The sequence below is a fragment of the Gracilinanus agilis genome, chromosome 4, assembly GCF_016433145.1.
Source record: "Gracilinanus agilis isolate LMUSP501 chromosome 4, AgileGrace, whole genome shotgun sequence".
NCBI classification, from domain to species: Eukaryota; Metazoa; Chordata; class Mammalia; order Didelphimorphia; family Didelphidae; genus Gracilinanus; species Gracilinanus agilis.
In genome coordinates, this window is record NC_058133.1 from 309,519,752 (window position 1) to 309,539,660 (window position 19,909).

The following is a 19,909-nucleotide window of genomic DNA, read 5'->3' on the forward strand; positions in this document are numbered from 1 at the left end:
GGAAAGAACCCTGGATCTAGAGTCAGATGACATAGTCTCAAGATCCTATCTCTGTCACTCAGTATTTACAAGATCTTTAGAAAGTTACTTCTTTCACATCCTTGGTTTCCTTTTGTGTAAATGAGAAAGTTGGATTAGATGGCCTCCAAGGATCATTTTAAGTTATGCTCTGTAAAAAGAGAAAATGATAGTATAGATACTTCTTTCTTTACATAACTGCATCTTCTAGTAGCATATGTAAGCTATTTTTATGAAATTCTAATTTGCTTGCAGATTTGGGGAAGGGAGGCTGAAAGGAAAGGGGCCACCAGTCCATAGAAGGAAGGGACTATCACAAGTTCATGGACATATGGTGGATGGCTGGGGACAGAAAGTAAGAGTAGGTGGAACAGACATGGGTAGAGATCAGATACCAAGAATCTAAGGATAGAAGAATGGAAGATAGACTTAAGGGTGGGTGGAAAGAGGTAAAGGTCTCTTCTCTTGGAGCCAAACTCCTAGTCCTGTGGAGGGTGAGGTCTCTGAGTCCATTCTTTTGTTTTTACTTGGAAGGTATTTATCTAGTTATTTTTTGTTTGTGGGCATATGAGTGACCTTCCAATGGAGTGGCAGGAGCAGAGAGAGCACACAGTGCTGTAGAATTAATATAGGGTCTTTTTTGGGGCAGGGGGTCATGGTAATGGGATTTTGTATTCTTTGTATAAAGGTGAATTTGTGCAATGCAGATTTATGTAAAATGAGAACTGGCTGTAAATCATCTGGGATGTCATCCTTACCAGTTCTAGCTCTACCAAAATGTGAAATAAAAAATCCATTAATTATCAAAATCAATCTATATATTATTTAGATTCTGGAATTTGAATTGGACAGTTATGCTTAACTTCACACCTGGAGACTTTACATATTTTGATAATCCAAAAATAATAGCTCACTTTTCTAATGCTTTACATTAGAGGTTACATGTGTTGTTTTTTTCACCACAACTCTATGAAATCAGTAATTCAAATTCTAATTATCTTATAGAGAAGAAAATTGAACACTGTTGTCTACAGGGTTTTTAATTAAAAAAATTAAAAATGTTTTTGCTATTAAACATTATACTAACAGGAGTCAGGCTTGCTTATGCATATGCACTATATCTATATTTGAGCTAACAATATTCCACTATTGTATTGCATCCCCTGACTTTACTGCAGTACTTAACACATAACAGGTGATCAATACAGCCTTGTTGTTTCATGATCTCAGATTATATATATCTCAAACCTAAACCCGGCAGCTGGGTGTCGAAGTGGATAGAGACCCAGGACTGGAGTTAAGGAGTCTCATTTTCCTGAGTTCAAATACGGCCCCAAAAACCCACTAGCTGTGTAACACTGGGCAAGTCACTTAATTCTGTTTGCCTCAGTTTTCTCATCTGTAAAATCCAGTACCTTTGCCAAGAAAACCCCAAATGGGACGCAATTTAACAACTACAAATCTAAATCCAGTACTAAATACCTTTCTGACTGATTCGCCCCAGGACCTTGGGGGCGGGGAAGGAGAATGACAGGAATCCTCTTAAGAAGGCCTTTGCACATGCCTCACGGAGAGTTTGGCCCTTGACGGAGCCGGGGGAGACCGGCGCATGCGCAGTGCATAAGGCGGTTTTGGGAGGGTGAGGGCAGCCGAGCTTCTTCCTTCCGAGCCGGCCCGGAAGCTAGCTTTCGCCTCTTTTCCTTCCTCCCTCCCAGCGGCCGGCTCTGGCTGTGCGTGCGGGGCCGGCGCAGCGAGGAGGCGGGGACACGTCGGCGCTGCCGCCGCCGCTGCTGCTGCCGCTGCCCCTGCCGCTTCTGCTTTGCTGTCGCCGCTGCCGCTGCCGCCTCTCGGGCTGTCTGTCGGCAGTGCCAGGTGCGTTAGGTCCCGGCAGCCTCTCTGCAGCCCCAGCGTCAGCCCTCGGCTCGGCTCTGCCCTGCGCTTCCCGGCTCGGCTCCCCGCGATGGCGACACGCTCGTGCCGGGAGAAGGCTCAGAAGCTGAACGAGCAGCACCAGCTGATCCTGTCCAAGCTGCTGCGGGAGGAGGACAACAAGTACTGCGCCGACTGCGAGGCCAAAGGTAGCGAGCGAGAGAGCGTCTGGAGCCCGGGCCGAGCTGGGCACGAGCCGGTCTCGCGAGCTCCCTGGGCCGAGCCGCCGGCCCTGCCCTGCCCGGCCTGGGGCTGTCGGCTGGGGATTTCAGGCCTGGGGGCGCGGTCACCCCATTCGGGCCCCGCCCTCCGCCCCCACGCCGCCTGCCGGGGAGAGGGTACCTGAGGAGGGGGCGCTTGTAGACTTCGTGGTCCCTACCCCCTCCGGACCTTGGCCCACTGTTGGTGCGGGAGGAGACGCCTGTCCGGAACCCGCTTGGGCATTGGGGTCACCTCGCGTCCGCCGAACTTAGGGTTATTCAGAGGTGGAGAGGAAAGGGCTGGGTAGGTCTGGGAAGGGGAGCAAGGGGATGTTGGCCACAGAAGGTCCCTTTTCTGAGGCTCGCCCTCTCCCCTCGCCAAGAGCTGTGTCCTTCCCCCGCGCCCATGCCCTCGCCCGGGTGTTAGTGCTGCCCTCCTGCTTAGGCACAGAGCTCTTGTCACCGCTTCCCCTAAGGAGAGGTGTTTGCTGCCCATTTTTAGACTGGGTGAGGGGGAGATGGGAATAAGCAGAATCGGGTGGGCATTTTCTCATTGATGGCAGGTGGGTGAGGGGTGGGTAAGGCTGATCACGAGTCAATGAAGAAGCATTTCATTTTCATTCTTGGAGACTCAGTGCACAGGGAGCCTGGATAACTATTCCCAGCCTGGAAGGTTTGAAAGGCCGGGTGCTGGAGATCTTTGAAGGAGTGTGTCTCATGCTGGGGAGAAGGGAGATTGCCTACTAAAGGTTAGGAATGCATTTTATTGGTCCAAAGACATAAAGCACCTGATTTTAGTTTGTGCAGTTGGAGGGTTTTGTTTTTTTTTCTTCCACAGGCCGTGACACAGATATATATGTATTTTTAGCCCATACATTTTGGGATAGACTTATTTACCATTTCAGAACCTTGGACTTAAAAAAATGTTTCTTTGATTTTATCAAATCAAATGAAGAAGCTCACGGTTAAGAAACTGTGTGATTTCTTGGTATGTTAGTCACTGGGAAAGTAGATAAATTTATCCAAAAGCAAAGACTATTCTTGGCAGTGTTTGAAATTCCGGGCATTATTTGACCTAGTCTTTTCCTGAAGCTTCATTATCCATCCCCCATATTAACTACATGAGTCATGTTTCAGTGCCTTGATAATACTTGCCTAGACTAAGCAACATAACAATCAGAAAGTTTCTTAACCTTTAGTAGTGAATGTGTGCATAACCTTTAGAGTTTTAGGTTAAAATTTTAAATATAACATTAATTTGAAAGACACTTCTTAATTCCATATGATTTTTTTGAGTAAAACTTTATTTTTTTATTCAGAGACATAATTTTGATGACAGTTGAAATTTTAAGTGTACCTATTGTGTGATTAAATAAACTTGTGCATATGTTTGAGAATTCCGTCAAGTGTAATGGATTGTTTAGTAATTTTGGGTGATACAGTTCATTTATATAAGTGAATGAAGTATTTTGAAAGGTAAAATGTACCATTTAATGTTAAATTAACAGCTGAGTTTTCTTAGTTACAGTAATATGCTCTTCTGACAATTTTGATAAAAAATGCTTAAATACATACCTTGATAAATTTTTTGTTGTTCAGTCATATCTGACTTTTCATGCCCCCATTTGAGATTTTCTTGCCAAAGATACTGGAGTGGCTTGACATTTCCTTTTTCAGCTCATTTTACAGATGAGGAAACTGAGGCAGAGTTGAGTGACTTGCCCAGGGTCACACAGCTAACAAGTTTCTGAGGGCAGATTTAAACTCTTGAAGATGTATCTCCTCTAGACCCAATACTGCCCACCTAGTTTCCCACACAGATAGTGTTTTATTAATCTTAGTTGCCAGGCTATATCTTTTACTAGATATGAGTTTAAACAAGGTCTTATATTTCTCTGAGCCCATTTCTTCATCTGCAGATTGGAGGTATTAAACTAAGTAAATCTGTAGGTTCCTTTCCAGCTCTAAATTTCTGAGACAGTGAGTTGATGGTGCATCTTCCAGTGCTATTTACCAAATTTAAGTTTTATTTTAAAGCTTATATTCCTATTAGATCGAAAAGTTCATTTATTTCTTTGTGTTTATCATTTTTTTGTTGTTGTTGTTCGATGTTTGGGGTGAATAGAAATAATATAGGGCAAAAAAGAAATAGTTTGTCCCTACTTCATGGAATAGGAAAGAGGCTAGGTGTGGACCGGACTTTTTAATTCACTGGTTTAGTTTGGAAAAGGAAACTGCCTACCAATTCAGGTCAGTTCCTCTGCAACTTATATAGTCTTAGAGAGTTGCTTAGAGTGCTGAGAGGTTAAATGACTTGTTCAAAGGCTGGACTTGAATACAGGCTTTCTTGCTTCTGAGGTCCACCACCTCTCATTCCAGGGCAACACTCTGCCTTCCCTGGAAGTAGAAAGGGATATTATTTTCTTTAAATCTTTTTTACAGTTATATTATTTTTATTTAACAAACACTATATTTAAATCTAAAATACTTTTAAGAATGGAGATTTTAATACTACGTAAAATATATTTTTCTCTGACAGAAAAATATGTTGCTATAGGGGCCAGCACTTCTTGTTTTATTGGCCATCTAATTTTAACACTTGAAAATTGATGGCAGTTGTTTCTTATAAAGGGACTTAATATTTTGGCTCTGGGTAATTTTTTTAGGTGAATCCTGTTATATAAAGTTATAGATTTGGATATACCAAACTTCAAATGAAACAGCATTCACAAAATTATAACCATACATAGATGAACTTTTAGGTATAAACATACAGCATAAGCTATTTTAGTCTTGTTTCAGAATACTGATCTTATCATGGGTTCCGTTCTATATCAAAATATTTTCTTCTAATGAACCTCTCTGGAGTTTTTTCATGGACTTTAGTACAGTTTGTAATCTTCTAGTCAACTTTATAGCTTAAGGGAAAAAGAAAGGTTTAAGCAAGGTACACACTTGGCCTGCTGATCTGTGGGCATATTTAACAAAACTGAAACTACTTTTTTTTCAAGTGAGTTACAGAGCCCTGTAAATCAGATTTTAAAGTCTCCTTGATTGGAATAGTCTATATTCTTTTCTTATATTGACTCTATTCAGGAAGTCACTTTTAAAAGAGGAAAAGGATGGTACAAATGCCAACTCCCTGCTGTTGATCCTACCCTTACCAAGACTGTCTGGAAACTTGGGAATCAGAATAAACAGATGGAATTATATTTCCTCTCCCAAGTCTTCTTCTTGACTCTGTGGGAATTTGGATAACCTAACTGGGCTATTAGTTGGTGCCAGATTATGGAACACTTCAAAAGTTTGGGTACCTTGCCAGTTTGTAATCCATTTGCAATAGTTTGACTCCTTATCTACCAGGTTATACCAAAACAAGAAGTTAAAGGGGTGTCTTTGATTGGCGCGTGTGTGTGTGTGTGTGTGTGTGTGTGTGTGTGTGTGTGTAACACATATGTTAGATATATAGCTAGTATTAATCATTTACCCATCTAGCAAGGTAACCTTATGAAAATGTATAGGTGACAGCCACCAAGGGAATCTAGGAGTAAATAGAATCTTGGGATTCTGAGATAGAAGGGAATTTAGAGGTCATCTAACCTAATTGCCATTTCTTTTCCCCAGATGAGGCCAGCAAGATTGTGACTTGCCCAAGGCTAGTTAGTGAAAGAAGTATCAGTAGTTCAGAATTTTACAGCTAGTTAACAGAAGGAAGTTAACAGAAGGGACACTACTTGGGTACAGGTTTCCCAACTCTTTCTGATCTTCAGACTTTCTTCCCAAAACAATAGACTTGCATTTGATACCTTTTTTAAAAGCCCTTATCTTCCATCTTTAGAATCAATACTGTGTATTGGTCCTAAGACAGAAGAGCAGTCCGCACTAGGCAATGGGGATTAAGTGAGTTGCTCATGATCACACAGCTAGGATTTGAACCTAGCTCCTCATGGCTATTAGTCTGGCTTGCTATCCACTGAGCCACCCAGCTGCCCCCTACATTTGATTTCTATAGAACAGATGTCTTCAGCTGTCACTGCACTCCTAAACTTGCCCCAAGACCCTTTTCTTTCTTTTTTTTCCACGTTCTTTTCTCTTTAATAATAATAGTAACAAAGATACCGAAAAAAATGTAGTTTTGCTTGGTAATGCTTATTATGGGAATTATATTTGGCATTTCTTCTGCATCTGCCACTCTCAACATCATTTCTTCATAGAGTAATTAAAAGACACCTATAAACTTTTCAAGACAAGGTTTCACAATATTTCCGACAAACCGACTTGATTAGCAAAATCAAATGTCTTAGCTAAGGCCATGAGCACAATGCCACTTGTGCACTGCTTAAGGAAGAATATTATAAGAATCCACACAGCAACCAAATGATATTCCAGAAGAATATGTCTGACCATCTAACCCTCATTTCCTATAAATTCCATGCTCTCTCTCTTATTTCTAGGATCAAATATAAACTCTTCTGTTTGAATATTTAAAGTCCTTTACAACTGGGCTCCTTCTGTTTTCCCAGTGTAACTGTACATTACTCCTTTTCACTCACTCTTTTTTTTTTCAAACATTTATTAATATTCATTTTTAACATGGTTACATGATTCCTGCTCCTCCTTTCCCCTTCGCCCCCCGCACTCCCCCCACCCATGGCCGATGCACATTTCCACTAGTTTTGTCATATGTCCTTGATCAAGACCAATTTCCAAATTGTTGGTAGTTGCATTGGTGTGGTAGTTTCGAGTCCACACCCTCAATCATGTCCACCCCGACCCATGCGTTCAAGCAGTTCCAAGACCCTTTTCTTATTGAAAAATTAAGCCATATACACCAAAATCTATTGTCTCGTTGCTTATTACATTTCTTTGTGGTGAACTAGGAACAGGAAAGAAAAGCTATTTTGTGTTCAAGGAACATTTCAAAAATGTATTCCTTTGTGGAATATCTCTGCTCTCTCTTAGAGTGACACTGCCTCTGTGCTTGACAGCTGGAGGTTGCAAAACCAACCTAGTATAGCCACTGTGTGTCCAGGAAGAAAGCACCACTCCTAGTTGTAACTACTTTTTTAGTCTGTCTCTGCTTTGAAGCATTTTTGCAAAGCCTTAACTATTAAGATATAGCAAAACTACAAAGGATAAAAACCAATGAATATAATTTAGATAAGGAGACAGATTTTAATAAAAAAAGATAGCTAACTTTCTAAACTATTAGACTATCTCTGAGCATAATAGTATACTTTGTGATGAAATAAGATTCTTTACCAATTGAAATGTTTTGGCAGAAGCTGACTTACTGTTTATCAGGAATAAAGGGAATAAAATAAAGTCCTATGAAGGGAATTCTTGGACTAGTGATTCCTATGTCCCTTTACAAATTCTAAGATTTTTTTATTTCTATTCCCCTTTTTCTTCCTTCTCCCTACTCCTCCTTTCTGGTATACATATACTGAAATGTCTACTCAGATATTACTTTATTGTCTACAGGAGTCCCAGGAAAAAATTCTTAGTATAGTCATGAAAATGTAGCTGCTATTTTCAGATCTTCGTGGTAGATATGTGCATTTTGATTCTATATTTTGGAGGATGAGAAATGGAAGTTCTTGAAACAGTTTTAGGTCAAAGACTCTAGTCCTATAGATTGCAATCAGCATTTTAAAATTAATGCAAAAGCAAAGTGTACATGTGGTATAATATTTTACCCATCGATAACAAGGAGCTACAGTTCTTATAAATAGGAGGGGCAACTGGGGAATTTTTGCATTTACTAAGTTGTTTGTTGTTTCCTTACAAGTTTTGTTTTTTAGTCATTTATCTGAGATTGAGCTTTATCAGCTATTATCATATTTTTGTCATTGTTGCAGAATTTCAATTTTTTTTGTTTTGGTAGAGAAAGTATACTTAACTAAGAGCTAGCCAACCTCCTTCCTTCCCTCTCTCCCTTTCTCCCTCCCTTTCTTCCTCCCCTTCTCCCCCTCCGTCTTAGACTCAATACTATGTATTGGTTCCAAAGTAGAAGAGCAGTAAGTATACTTACACAGGATCACACATCGAGGAAGTGTCTAAGGCCAAATTTAAACCTGGGACCTCACATCTCTAGGCCTGTCTCTCAATCTACTGAGCCACTTAGCTGCCCCCCCACCCCCACCCCATACACCCAAATTTCCTTTTCCAGTGAAATCATAGGTCCAGTCCATATCCCTATTCTTGTTATTTAAATGGTCATAATTTAGGTTCTGATTCTGCTTTTTATACTTAATATGTCACTTAGTATTTTTTTGTAGTTACCCTTTAAAAATTTATTATGGCACAAAAATGCTCATTCACTTGTTATTTGTTTAGTCATTATTCAGTTATTAGATGTAAAAGTTGTTTCTAATTTTTGCTGCTAAAAATAAGTAGATCATAACTTACAAATCACTTTCAGCTCCCTTGTGGGGCTTCTTCAAGGCCCAGGTTAGGTATAATATCCTCCAAGCTTTTCTTGGTGTTTTAGCGTTTGACCTCTGGTATTACTGTTTGACTTCTCCTATTCACTTAATCATTTTATAGCTTGTATTATGTCTTACCTGTTTCATCCCCACCCTCCTCCTTCTCCACCTTAGTCAAATTCCTGGTTAAGGAGAATGAACATTGGATTTGGGATAGGAGAAAGAACATTGGTTCTTTGGTTAGAAGATCTGTGTTAAAATTGTCCATCTGATGGTTATGCCTTGTGTGACCTTGGCCAAGTTGCATGTTTCCTCATGAATAAAATGAGTTAGTTGGACTAGGTATCCTCAGTGGTTCTTTCTAGTCTTAAGAGTTGTGATCCTATGTATAACTTTATTTTTAAATCCCAGATTTGCTACTTACTTCCTATCTGAGGGAAAGTTTGGATATGTGGGAAGTTCTGTTAAGAAGTTATTAGAATATTCCAGGAAGGTGTTTTTGAGGGCCTGTGTTATAGTGATTGTAGTGGAAATACAGGAGGTAAGGGAGAAACCCACTGGTTTCAAGCATGGGAGACTGGGTGGGCAGTGGTGCTCCTCAGAATTGATGAGGTCTCATAGAGGTTTAGAAGAAAGATAAAATAATATTTTTGCACATGTTGAGTTTGAAATGCTGGTGGCAATATCTATATAGAATTGCATAGGTTGTTAAGATGTTAGGGTTTAAAAATATAAATTTGGGGATTTTTTCCATATTAATGAGAGTCATTGATTTTGTGAAGGAAAAGTGTGGATAGAATTGAGGGCTACCTTTGACTCTACTCTTGACAAAGAGTTGGACCTTGCTGCATTTTTTTTTTTCAGTTTTGTCTCAGGAGATCTTTTCTCATCACTATAGAAAGGAAAAGAGCCTACAGAATCTCTGAAATTTCCATGCATTTCTCATAAAGAAAGGTAGCCAGTTTTTTCCCTTTCTACCGCCCATGCAATGGCATTTTCTCTATCTTGCCTGAGAGGACATAGGGGATATGGATGACTACAAGATATTTCTGAAGGAGTTCAGAAATCCTCAGTGTAAATATCTCCAATCCTTCTGAGACACTCATTACATCGTCCAAGGGAGGCAAAGGGGTGCAGTGGAAAGAGCTCTGGGTTAAGAGCCAGAGGATCCAGATTCAAATTCTGGCTGTGCTACTACACTACCTGTGTAACCTTGAGAAGATTACTTAAACTTTACTTCATTTTCCTCATCTGTGAAATGAAGGGGTTGGACTGCATGACCTCTAAGATTTCTCCTATCTCCAAGCAAGTGGCTGAGCCGACCTCCTTTTTAGTATCTCCAGTGAAGAATCTACTACATCTGGAGGCATCCCATTCCACTTTTTGCAACACTAATTGTTAGGAAATTTTTTCTTATAATAAACTTATCTGGAATTTAAAGTCTGTTTCTCTGAAGCTTCTTTGCCTTGCTCATAGCTATGCCTTTGGGTCCAAGCAGAACAAACAGAGCCACACTATATAAGACATTCTTCATATTTGTTTGTTGTCCAGGGAAATCTGCAAACATTTGAAGTTTTCCCAAATCATAATTCTGTTTTAAATCTATATATAACTTTTGGGATAGTTGTTTTGTTTCTTTGGTCTTATTGCTGTCAGTCGCTTTCCCTTGTGGCTGTATGGAATGGACTGGTGGCAGAGTTAGAATGAGAACTCTTGGTCTTTTGATTTATATCATACACTTAGTCTATTTGTAATTTTCTTTTTACTTATTACTTCCTTCTCCTCCAAGACTTAAAAAAAATTAATGTTATTTTCACTGTTACTTTCCATGACCACATCAAGATGTGAGGCCATAGCTTGGTATGGTACAACTATAATGTAGTATATGTTATAATACATGTGACCTTTGGATGGAAATTGGGTCATCCTTGTATTCTCTGGAAGATATATAGTTTTGAGTCCAGTTATATATAGTATACACATAAAGTGTTTCCTTCCTAGGACCTATTCTTTTCTGGGTGGATGCTATGGCAATTTGCTATCATCCATATCCCAATTCTCTCAATGGGATAATAAAGAAACTGATAAACTGGTTTGTTTGGTTATAATCATTGTTGTTATTATGAATTAAGTTTTAAATACTTGCCACCTTACTAACCCACTTTCAACAAAAAGTTGTTGATTAAATAAGTAGTTCCTGTCCTGTTGCTAAACCAGTAAGTATCAGAGTAGGATTTTAGAATTGATCTTTAAGTCCTTAGTAATTTATTGCAAGTAGAAGACCTGATATCTAATTTCAAGAAGCATTTTGATTACAGATAAGATTAGCACACATGAAACAATTAGAGAACCATTAAGGTATAAATTGCTTGTCAGTGATTATACATTTGTTAGTTCAGAATATATTAGAATGAATATTTTGACTTTCATGCAAAACCAGTTAAGTATTAGTTTTAATATGCTTTGGACAAATAGAAGTTGTATGTAGAGATGGAATCTGAACTTTAGTTTCCTGTCTTTTTCTTCAGGACTTATCTTTTGTGATTTATTCTCCAATCACTTTAAATAGACAGAAAAGTAATTTAAATGTGCCTAAATCAGATTATAATTGTCAAATCAGATGGCCATGCCTTCACCCTTTTACCTGAGAATTAATAGCTGTTTAGTGGCAAAAAACTGGAAAATGAGGGGATGTCCTTCAATTGGGGAATGGCTGAACAAATTGTGGTATATGCGGGTGATGGAATACTATTGTTCTAAAAGGAATAATAAACTGGAGGAATTCCATGCAAATTGGAGAGACCTCCAGGAAGTGATGCAGAGCGAAAGGAGCAGAGCCAGAAGAACATTGTACACAGAGACTGATATACTATGGTAAAATCGAATGTAATGGGCTCCTGTACCAGCAGCACTGCAATGACACAAGACAGCTCTGAGGGATTTATGGTAAAGATGCTACCCACATTCAGAGGAAGGACTGCAGTAGAGGAAACATATAAGATAAACAATTGCTTGAATGCATGGGCTGAGGCGGACATGAATGGGAAATAGACCCTGAACAAGGACACATATTACAACCAGTGGAAATGTGCGTTGGCCATGGGTGGGGGGAGAACGGGGGGGGTGAAGGGGAAAGTAGGGGCATAAAGTATGTAAACAGGTTAAAAACGAATATTAATAAATGTCTAATAATAATTAAAAAAAAAGAATTAATAGCTGTTTAAGTTTGAGAAACAGGGAGATTTGCCTGGTTTACTGACTTATGCTAGAGATCAAATCTGATGATGATGTTTTTTTCTCTTTAAAACATTGTCCATACTTAATCCTTTCTCTCCATATATAAACTTTAGGAATTTAGAGCAGGAAAACACCTTTGAGATCATCTCTATTTTTATAATATGAGAGAGTACCCAAAGTTTTTCAGTTGTCATAGATGTTGTTTTTCTTCCTTAGATTTAAGAAGGAAGAACCAATGTTTTACTCACTTTGCATAGCACATATGAATATTTGTATAGCAAAAGACTTCTTTAGGTCTACAGCATTCATTCTGGCTCTGTCTTCTGTCTGTGTATATTTTGAGTAATAGAAGCAATGCACCTATGGGACTTTTCAGGGAGAAGTTTCATTTCTTTATCTAGCAGATAATAAGTGAGTACTGGGTATTATCTTAGGGAAAATAAAAAAAATTTAAATAAGGCATGGTTCTTTCCCTCATGGAGATTACAGTCTACTGGAGAGGCTTTATGAACCAGCATTAATAACAGCATGCATCAGAGCCAAAATCAGGGCTTTAGAGGATTTCTTACCCCAAGCTGCTGAACTTAAGGTGATAATAAACTTTGGCAGCTACAGACATCCTGTGAAGTGGAGAATGCTCAGTCAGGGATAATTATGTTCACTATCCACCTGAATTATCTGAAAACAAAATGCTTCCATTCAATTCTAAAGAGTTGAAATAGTTTGTAAACTTTTCCTTGAACTGTTTTGCCCTCTATTGTCTCTCTTGAATCTAACAGTTTCTTTGTCATTGTCAGAAACCTGTTTTAGTTCTTGGGTCTTAACCCTACCTTTATCTCTAGCTAAGTATCTGGGCTTTTCTTCAACTGAAAATAAATCAGGGATTCACAGGGAAAGCCACCTTGAGTAGAGTGAGAGGAGTCTGGCCAAACCTTTGACTCTACCTTGCTTACTCTCCCCAATGACTTTCCTTTTCCTTGGAGTCCCTGCTTCTTCCTCATAGGGCAAGATCTGTGTTTCTCAAAACTTTTATCTCTCCTTCCCCAACTGGATGTATTTTAAAAAACTGATTTGTGTTCCTTTTATGCTTCCCTTTGTTCATCTTATGATGTGTGCTGGAAGTGACCTGTCAGGTTACCTAGTCTAGCTTCTTGATGTTACGGGATGGGGAAAAGGTAAAAGGAAGAAAATGAGGCACAGAGAAGTCATGACTTTCCCAAGGTCCTGCAGGTAGTAATTACAGAGCCAAGATTCTCATCCAGGTTCTGACTCCAAATCCAGCCCCATTTCCATGGCATCATTCTGCCTTTGCACATTACTATATGATAAACATATTAGAAATAAGAGCAAAAGTACTCTGTAAGCTTTGTTAACAGTTGCGCTAATCTCATTGAGAGCCAGCACAACTTAATTTAAGTAGACCATTCCATTTTATGAGATCACCCATGGTTACTTTGATGAGAGGTCTACTGATCTTTAGATGTCCTAGTCACTGTTCACAGCCCCACATCACTGAACCTCTCCAGTGCTTTTGGACACTGAGCTACAGAAGAGTTCTTCTTGCTCTGCAATGGAGGAGAGTTTGTTCACCCTGAAATTCTCCAGACTGATGAAATCCCTGGTCTGGGGGTGGATGGCCTTTATGTTGTACCTTAAAGTGTATAAAGCACCTCACACATATATGTGGTCAGGTACATGTGGGAGGGAAATCTGTACTGCTCCTAGGGCCCCCTGCCTTGGATGTCATAGACATATATTCTACACTGGATCTGTGCCCCACCATACTTAGCTGCTCCTCTGTGGCTGTCCCTACTGCTCCTTGGCAGGTGGCACATCTTTGTCATTAAGTCTCTGCCCACCATCCTCTGGGGAGAGTGGGAGGGTGTGGTGTTTTCTCTAGTTAGTAAGCCTCTTCCCCAAAAGGGAGACACATTTTCATCCAGTCTGTGCCTCTTCTGTAGTCCTTAGCTGACTTGCTATCCCTGGGGCTAATCTGCTACTGTTGCCTTCTTTTGTCATTAGTGAGCCTCTTCTAGATGAGGAGGCTTTAGGTATCCTCAGTCAATGGCTATGCAGCCTTTCTCACTTAGCAAGTGCCTTTGAGGATCTCTCTTCCCCTCTCTGTCCCTCTCCCTCCATCTTTCTCTCTCTCTTCTCAGCCAACCCTCGCAGTCAGACAGGATGAGACTATAACAAAGGCTAACTGTCCTTTGAATCCTCTTAGAACTCTTCTGTTTAACACTGGAGAGTTGAAATTTTCTGTAATTTTTTTCTTGAACTGTTTTGCCCTCTACTTTCTCTTTTGTATCCATCAATTTAACTGTATTCTAACTTATTGTTAGAAACCTGTTTTATTTATTAGGTTTTAACCCTGTCTTTTCTCCAGGTAGGTAATCTTGGGGATTTTCTTCAGTTAGAAAAACAGCTGAATGATATCCTTCTTCCTTGTTTTATACTGCTGGCGTGAGAAGGTTGAAAAAACTTGTTAATCTTTGTCCAGATCGCCGCCTTCTTCCCTACTCCTTTATCACTCCCAGTGAATACTTCACTGTCTGACCTCTTCACTATATCACTATTTGATGATGATAAATTTGTTTTTATGATTATCTTGCTTCTCTATCCATTAAAATTAACTTAAATTACTAGCTATTGGGATAGTAAAACCATATAATTAACATTCTCATTTTTACATTTTGTAATATGGTATTGTAAAGAAAATATTCTCAGTGCTGACATTTTTAACCTTTCATTGTTATGTTAATATTGAAAACTACTTATAGATTTGAAAATCTGTTTATATATTAAAACGTTTTTATATTATAGTAATTTCCCCATACAAATAAAGTTGATTTTTGTGGTTTTATGTTGTATTCAATAATCTTGTTTTTCAGCTAGTATACTGTATAAACCAACTTTTTGTTGAATTTGCCACACTAATTTTGTATATAGTATAAAATGTTATACTTTTTTTGCTCTTTGAATATGGGCAGTTTCTAAACTGTTGAATGCTATCCATCACTCTAATGTTTTGCTTTTCTTTGAAAGTGAATTTTATGCTCTAAGGAAAGATTAAGCATAGGCCTAGGCTTTTTGGTCCTGACAGAGTGAATGATAAATGTGTGTCCTTGATTTGAGTATTATTTTTTTGCTAGTTTTCATGTGACCATAGATTCTTATGACAGATTTAGCTTATCAGTTTTTTGAATAGGTATTATATACTTGGTACTTCATCAGGCTTCATAAGATTTTAAACAGATAAAAATATAGTGTATAAGCTTGTGGAAGTGGTAAGGTAGGCAAATTTAGTGTTAATCAGAGGAACAAATATAGGTCAGATACCTTTAAATCTCAAGAATTTGCATAAATTCTTTTATCCTAGTGTTTCAGATTGTGATAATTAGATTAAGCCTACACTACCCATCTTTAGATTTAATCACCAAACATGAGAACACTTCTAATTCTGGGAGGTCCATAACCCACATGTGCTAGAGTGGGTGATGAATCAGAATTAACGGACTGTGCCCTAGGCAGGACTATGAGAATCCTCTATTGTGATTAGATATGTGAATTAGGAGGGAGGAGCAGGAAGTGACATGTAAGTGACCCCTTTAAAAGGAGAAGGTCCTCAGTCATTAGGGGTCTTTGGTGAAGAGCACTGCTAATGAACCAGTTCTTCTGGTTCATGGAGGAGTGTTGGAATGCTGAGACCCTGGTGAGACTGCTTTAAATATCTTCTTTGAATTCCACGTGGTGAGTTTAAAGACTGACTGAATCTTTCTGAACTCTTAAGAAATTTCTTTTAGTAGACTGAATGAAGTTTGCTCCATTCACCTCTGGGCTGCTGGACCTCCAAGTCTTTGCTGAGGGTTAATTAGATCTACTTGGATTAATTAGAGGATCATAGTAAATTACCTACTAGGTTAGATTCTTATTTCTTCATTTCCTCTCTCTCTTCTTAATTGTAAATAAACTTCCATAAAAGTCAATTTTGACTTGAGATTATTATTAATTGAGGCTTGATAATAGTTCAGTCTTCTGGAGACCATCTTTTAATATATTGAACCCATAAAACCCCTTTTTCACCCTTACAAGATATTATGTTGGGCTACTATCTGGAATTTGGAAATCATTAAATGGTGGAATTCATTATAAATGAGGCTATCTTCTAACCTATACAAAGGGATTTTATGATTTAAATACGTATATACAAATGTTTATAAGGTAGTCTTGCTTATAAGGAATTCTCAGATCATTCTGCTATTGTACAAGGAACTATTGAGGTTGGACTCTTTTAGATTGGTAACTTGCTTAGAAAGTAAAGCATTAGAAGTTTGCATTTTTCTTTCATTTGTCTGAAACCTGAACTGTTATTCTCAGATGTATGTGAGGAGTGATCTCAATTGGTAGTAGGATAAATTTAAACTCTGTAATCTTTTACTTAATATTTTCCATCATCTCCTTTAATTTTGTATTAGCCTCTTCTCTCAGAATAAAGCTTTTATAGCCTAGCTTATTCATGCCTCTTTACACAGTAGATACTAAATAAATAATGAAGAAATGTCTTTACATATCCAATTCTCCTCCTTGTCTGGCAACCTAAATCTTATCCTTCCTTCAAGGCTTAGCTCCAGTACCACCTCTACCATTCAATTTAATACTTAAGAGCAATTTGCAATCATATATAATCCAAGTGGATTTTTAGATTTTTTTTTTTGTATTTAGTGAATTTGTGATCTAATTGAATTAGGTGCTTCATCCAGTGGTGCAGATCTCTCTCCATATGCATCTTTTCATCTTAAGTCTCAACCCAATCTTTCCATTACTCCTCCATGAAAAATCTATGTAATGTAGTAAACTCTTCTATTCTGTAGCATGTAGTTGATCTGTTAAAAAAATAGTCTTTAAAAATAACAAAAACAAACAGAATATACCAGGGTAACATTTGGGATATTCCATCTGTTATATCTTGCCATCAGTAAAATGACCACCTATTTTCTCTTTGCATGTTTTCTGACATTTTATTTGACTTATTATGCCCAAGTCCTCATTGGAAATATGCTACTTTAGTCCACTGTTTCTCTTTTTTCCCTCTTTGGATCCTTTACTTGGTAATGAATTCTTAGCCTTGGCAATGTAATTGGTCTTATAATCTTCTTGGTTTTAATTTCTCCTCTCCTCAATCTTATCTTCCAAAATAGTTGCTAAATGAATATTCCTAAGACACAGGTGGGCCCATGTCACTTTCCTGGTGAAGCTAACTCAGGTGCTTGTTTCTAATGCTGTGATAAATGTCAGAGTAAGGAATTTATATTTTAAAGTTCCCTATATTTGGACTCTACCTCTCTTTTAAAAATTATTTAATATTATTATCTTTCAATATTTAGCATTCCAACTGAATTGACCTATTAGCTTTTCTAGACACAGTATTCTGTCTCATCTTCTTGCCTTCCCTCTATGCTTGTAATGTATTCCCCTTTGCCACTGCCCCTTGAAATCTTGATTTTTCTTCAAGGCTCAACTTAGGATGGCATCTCTTACAGGAAGCTCTGCCTGATTTCCCCCTTTCCCTCTCCTCCTAATTTAGTGCTTTCTCTTTCCTTATATTATAGTTTATTTACTATCTAATATGTCCCTCCAATAGGATGAAAGGACTTTCCCCCCCGTATTTGTATCCCCAATGCCTAGCTTAAAGGCACTTAATGTTTGCTGAATTGAATAAAAAGCAAAATGTTTTAGATTTATGGAATACATATTTTGATTTATCTGTGTTGTTGGCTATATTGACTAGTGACAATTCACTTAACCTTTCTGAGCCTCACTTTCCTCATTTGTAAGTTGTAAACATAATACTTCTACTACCTCATGATAGGTACAAATGTTCTTGTAGAACAAACAAAAAAAAAATGAAATGGCTAGTGACATACTGCTACTTCTGTTTATCATCCATAGTATGATAAGTAGAAGTATTGACTGGTACCAGTATTTTGGAGGGTTACCTGGTAACATACAAGGTAACAAAACTAACTAAATATACCTAGTAATTCCATTGCTAAAATTATAACTTTAAGATATAACATCATAAGTAATATATAATATAAAAAGTTTTTTAAGGGACTAATTTGTGCAAAAGTATTCATATTCAGCAACTTAGCTGAAAAAGATGTAGAGGATTTTTGATGACTTCAAACACAATCAGTCATTACTATGATGCAACAGCCAAAAAATCTAATGAGATCTTGGGTTGAATTCTGACAGCGATAATAATGATAATCCTTCTATACTCTCCCTGGTCAGATCCAATCTGGAGTATCATGTTTATTTCTGGGTGCCACGGTAAGAAAGCAAGTGATAGGCAACCAGGATGTCTGGGCCAAGACTAAGAAAGGGAGTTGAAAAGGGCAAGCTTAAGATCAATGACCCAAAGTGAAATGGAGAGTGTCAGGACATAGTGATTTCACCCCGACTGGAGATCTTCAAATGGAGGCTAGATAATTTCTTGTTGTTTATGTTGTAGTAGGAGTTCCTTCTTGGATTGGTTGGACTAGATAGCTATTTGAGGACTCTTTCAGTACTAAAATTCTGTAAATTTATAATGAAAAAAACTGGAAATGACTTACATGTCTAGTGACTATATAAAGCATAGTACAAAAGAAATGAAATATCATAGTGCCATAAAAGTAATATAAAAATACACAAGAAACTATGGAAAAATCTAAATAAAGAAATATAGACCAGTCTATCCAAAATTATGCACACTGAATAAAGGCATATTAAAAAAAGCCAAAGTAATTGTTTTTGATAGACTACAGATTCAACATTTGTTGTAATTTTTAAAATCCTACTTAACTAAAATGCTATGAGTTTTACATTATTTTATTCATTATTCTTTATATTTATTTGTCTTTGTTGATTATAAAGTTTACAATAAAAAGTGTTGGAGTTTTTCTTATGCCAGTTTCAACACACTGACAATGCATACCCAAAGAGTCACAGATTGGAAACAGCATTCTTTCTTAGCACAGAAAAAATTTGTGATGACAATACATGAAAAGATAAATTGAAGTTTTACTGGTAATTTGTTTAATCATTATTTAGGAAATTGACAGACCTTCACTGTTTTGAAGTTTTGTTTTTTTAATTTGTTTATTACCTTCGAGTTTAGAATTTAAGAATGAAAGTTTTTTTTTTTCCCTGTGGTATGTTTGTTATAAACTGAACTGAAAAAAGCATTCCAGTAAGTTAATGCCATCTTCTATTATATTGGGACTGGAATGAGGCAGCTAGGTGGTGAAGTAAATAGAGTGCTGGGCCTAGAGTCAGGAACACCTGAGTTTTACATTTACTACTATGATTCTGGGTAAGTCACTTAAAACAAAACAAGTGACCCCCTCTGGTTAGCTCAGTTTCTTCAATTGTAAAATGGAGATAATAACATCTGCCTTGCTGGATTGTTGTGAAGATCAAATGAGATATTTGTAAAAGTGTCAATTCCTCTTATCAGAGCAGCCATTCAGACAAAAGTTTAAGGGAATGAAAGAAAATAGAAATGAAGCAAATGATGAAGAAACTTTTCCTCCCAGCATTGATTGATTGCATCTCCTTAAAAATTGAGTTCAGTTGCATGTTAAAGTTAGTGGAGAAGTGATCAGTGCAGATGAGGAAGCAGAAGCTAAATATCCTGCTGTTTTGAAGAAAATAATACAACATGAATACCCTAGGCAAAAGATTTTTATTATTGATGAACAAAGTTTATATTGGAAAAGGATGTCTTCCAGAATTTTTATTTCTAAGAAATAAAAAACTCAACCTGCATTTTAAAATATCTTAAGGATAACCTCACACTTTTTTATTGGGAAGTAATACAGAAGGAGATTTTAAAATTAAAAGCAGTATTTGTTTATTTGTCTTAAAATCCTTAAGTTCTAAGAGACTATAATTGGCAGCTAAATAAGAATGCATGGTTGACTAAAACTGTTTTTGAAATCAGCTTTTCAAGTCCTGTTTAGCCCAGCTGTTGCAAGGACAAAACTATTTAATTTAAAGGATTACTCCTTTTAGATGATGTCCCAAGTCATCCAATTACACTTGATTCATTGT

At 37.6% G+C, this 19,909-nt stretch overlaps 1 protein-coding gene across 2 annotated transcripts in view; it reads left to right on the forward strand.

Moving 5' to 3' along the window:
• Positions 1-1,780: 1,780 nt before the first annotated feature.
• SMAP1 (small ArfGAP 1) overlaps positions 1,781-19,909 on the forward strand; it is a 249,405-nt gene continuing 231,276 nt past the window's right edge. Inside the window, exon 1 of one of the 2 annotated variants that reach the window (XM_044676039.1) lies at positions 1,781-2,096. In XM_044676039.1, the coding sequence (XP_044531974.1) occupies positions 1,979-2,096 (118 nt within the window). In that variant the 5' untranslated portion in view covers positions 1,781-1,978. The remainder of the gene's footprint in view (positions 2,097-19,909) is intronic. The other variant, XM_044676040.1, reaches the window with a different exon arrangement.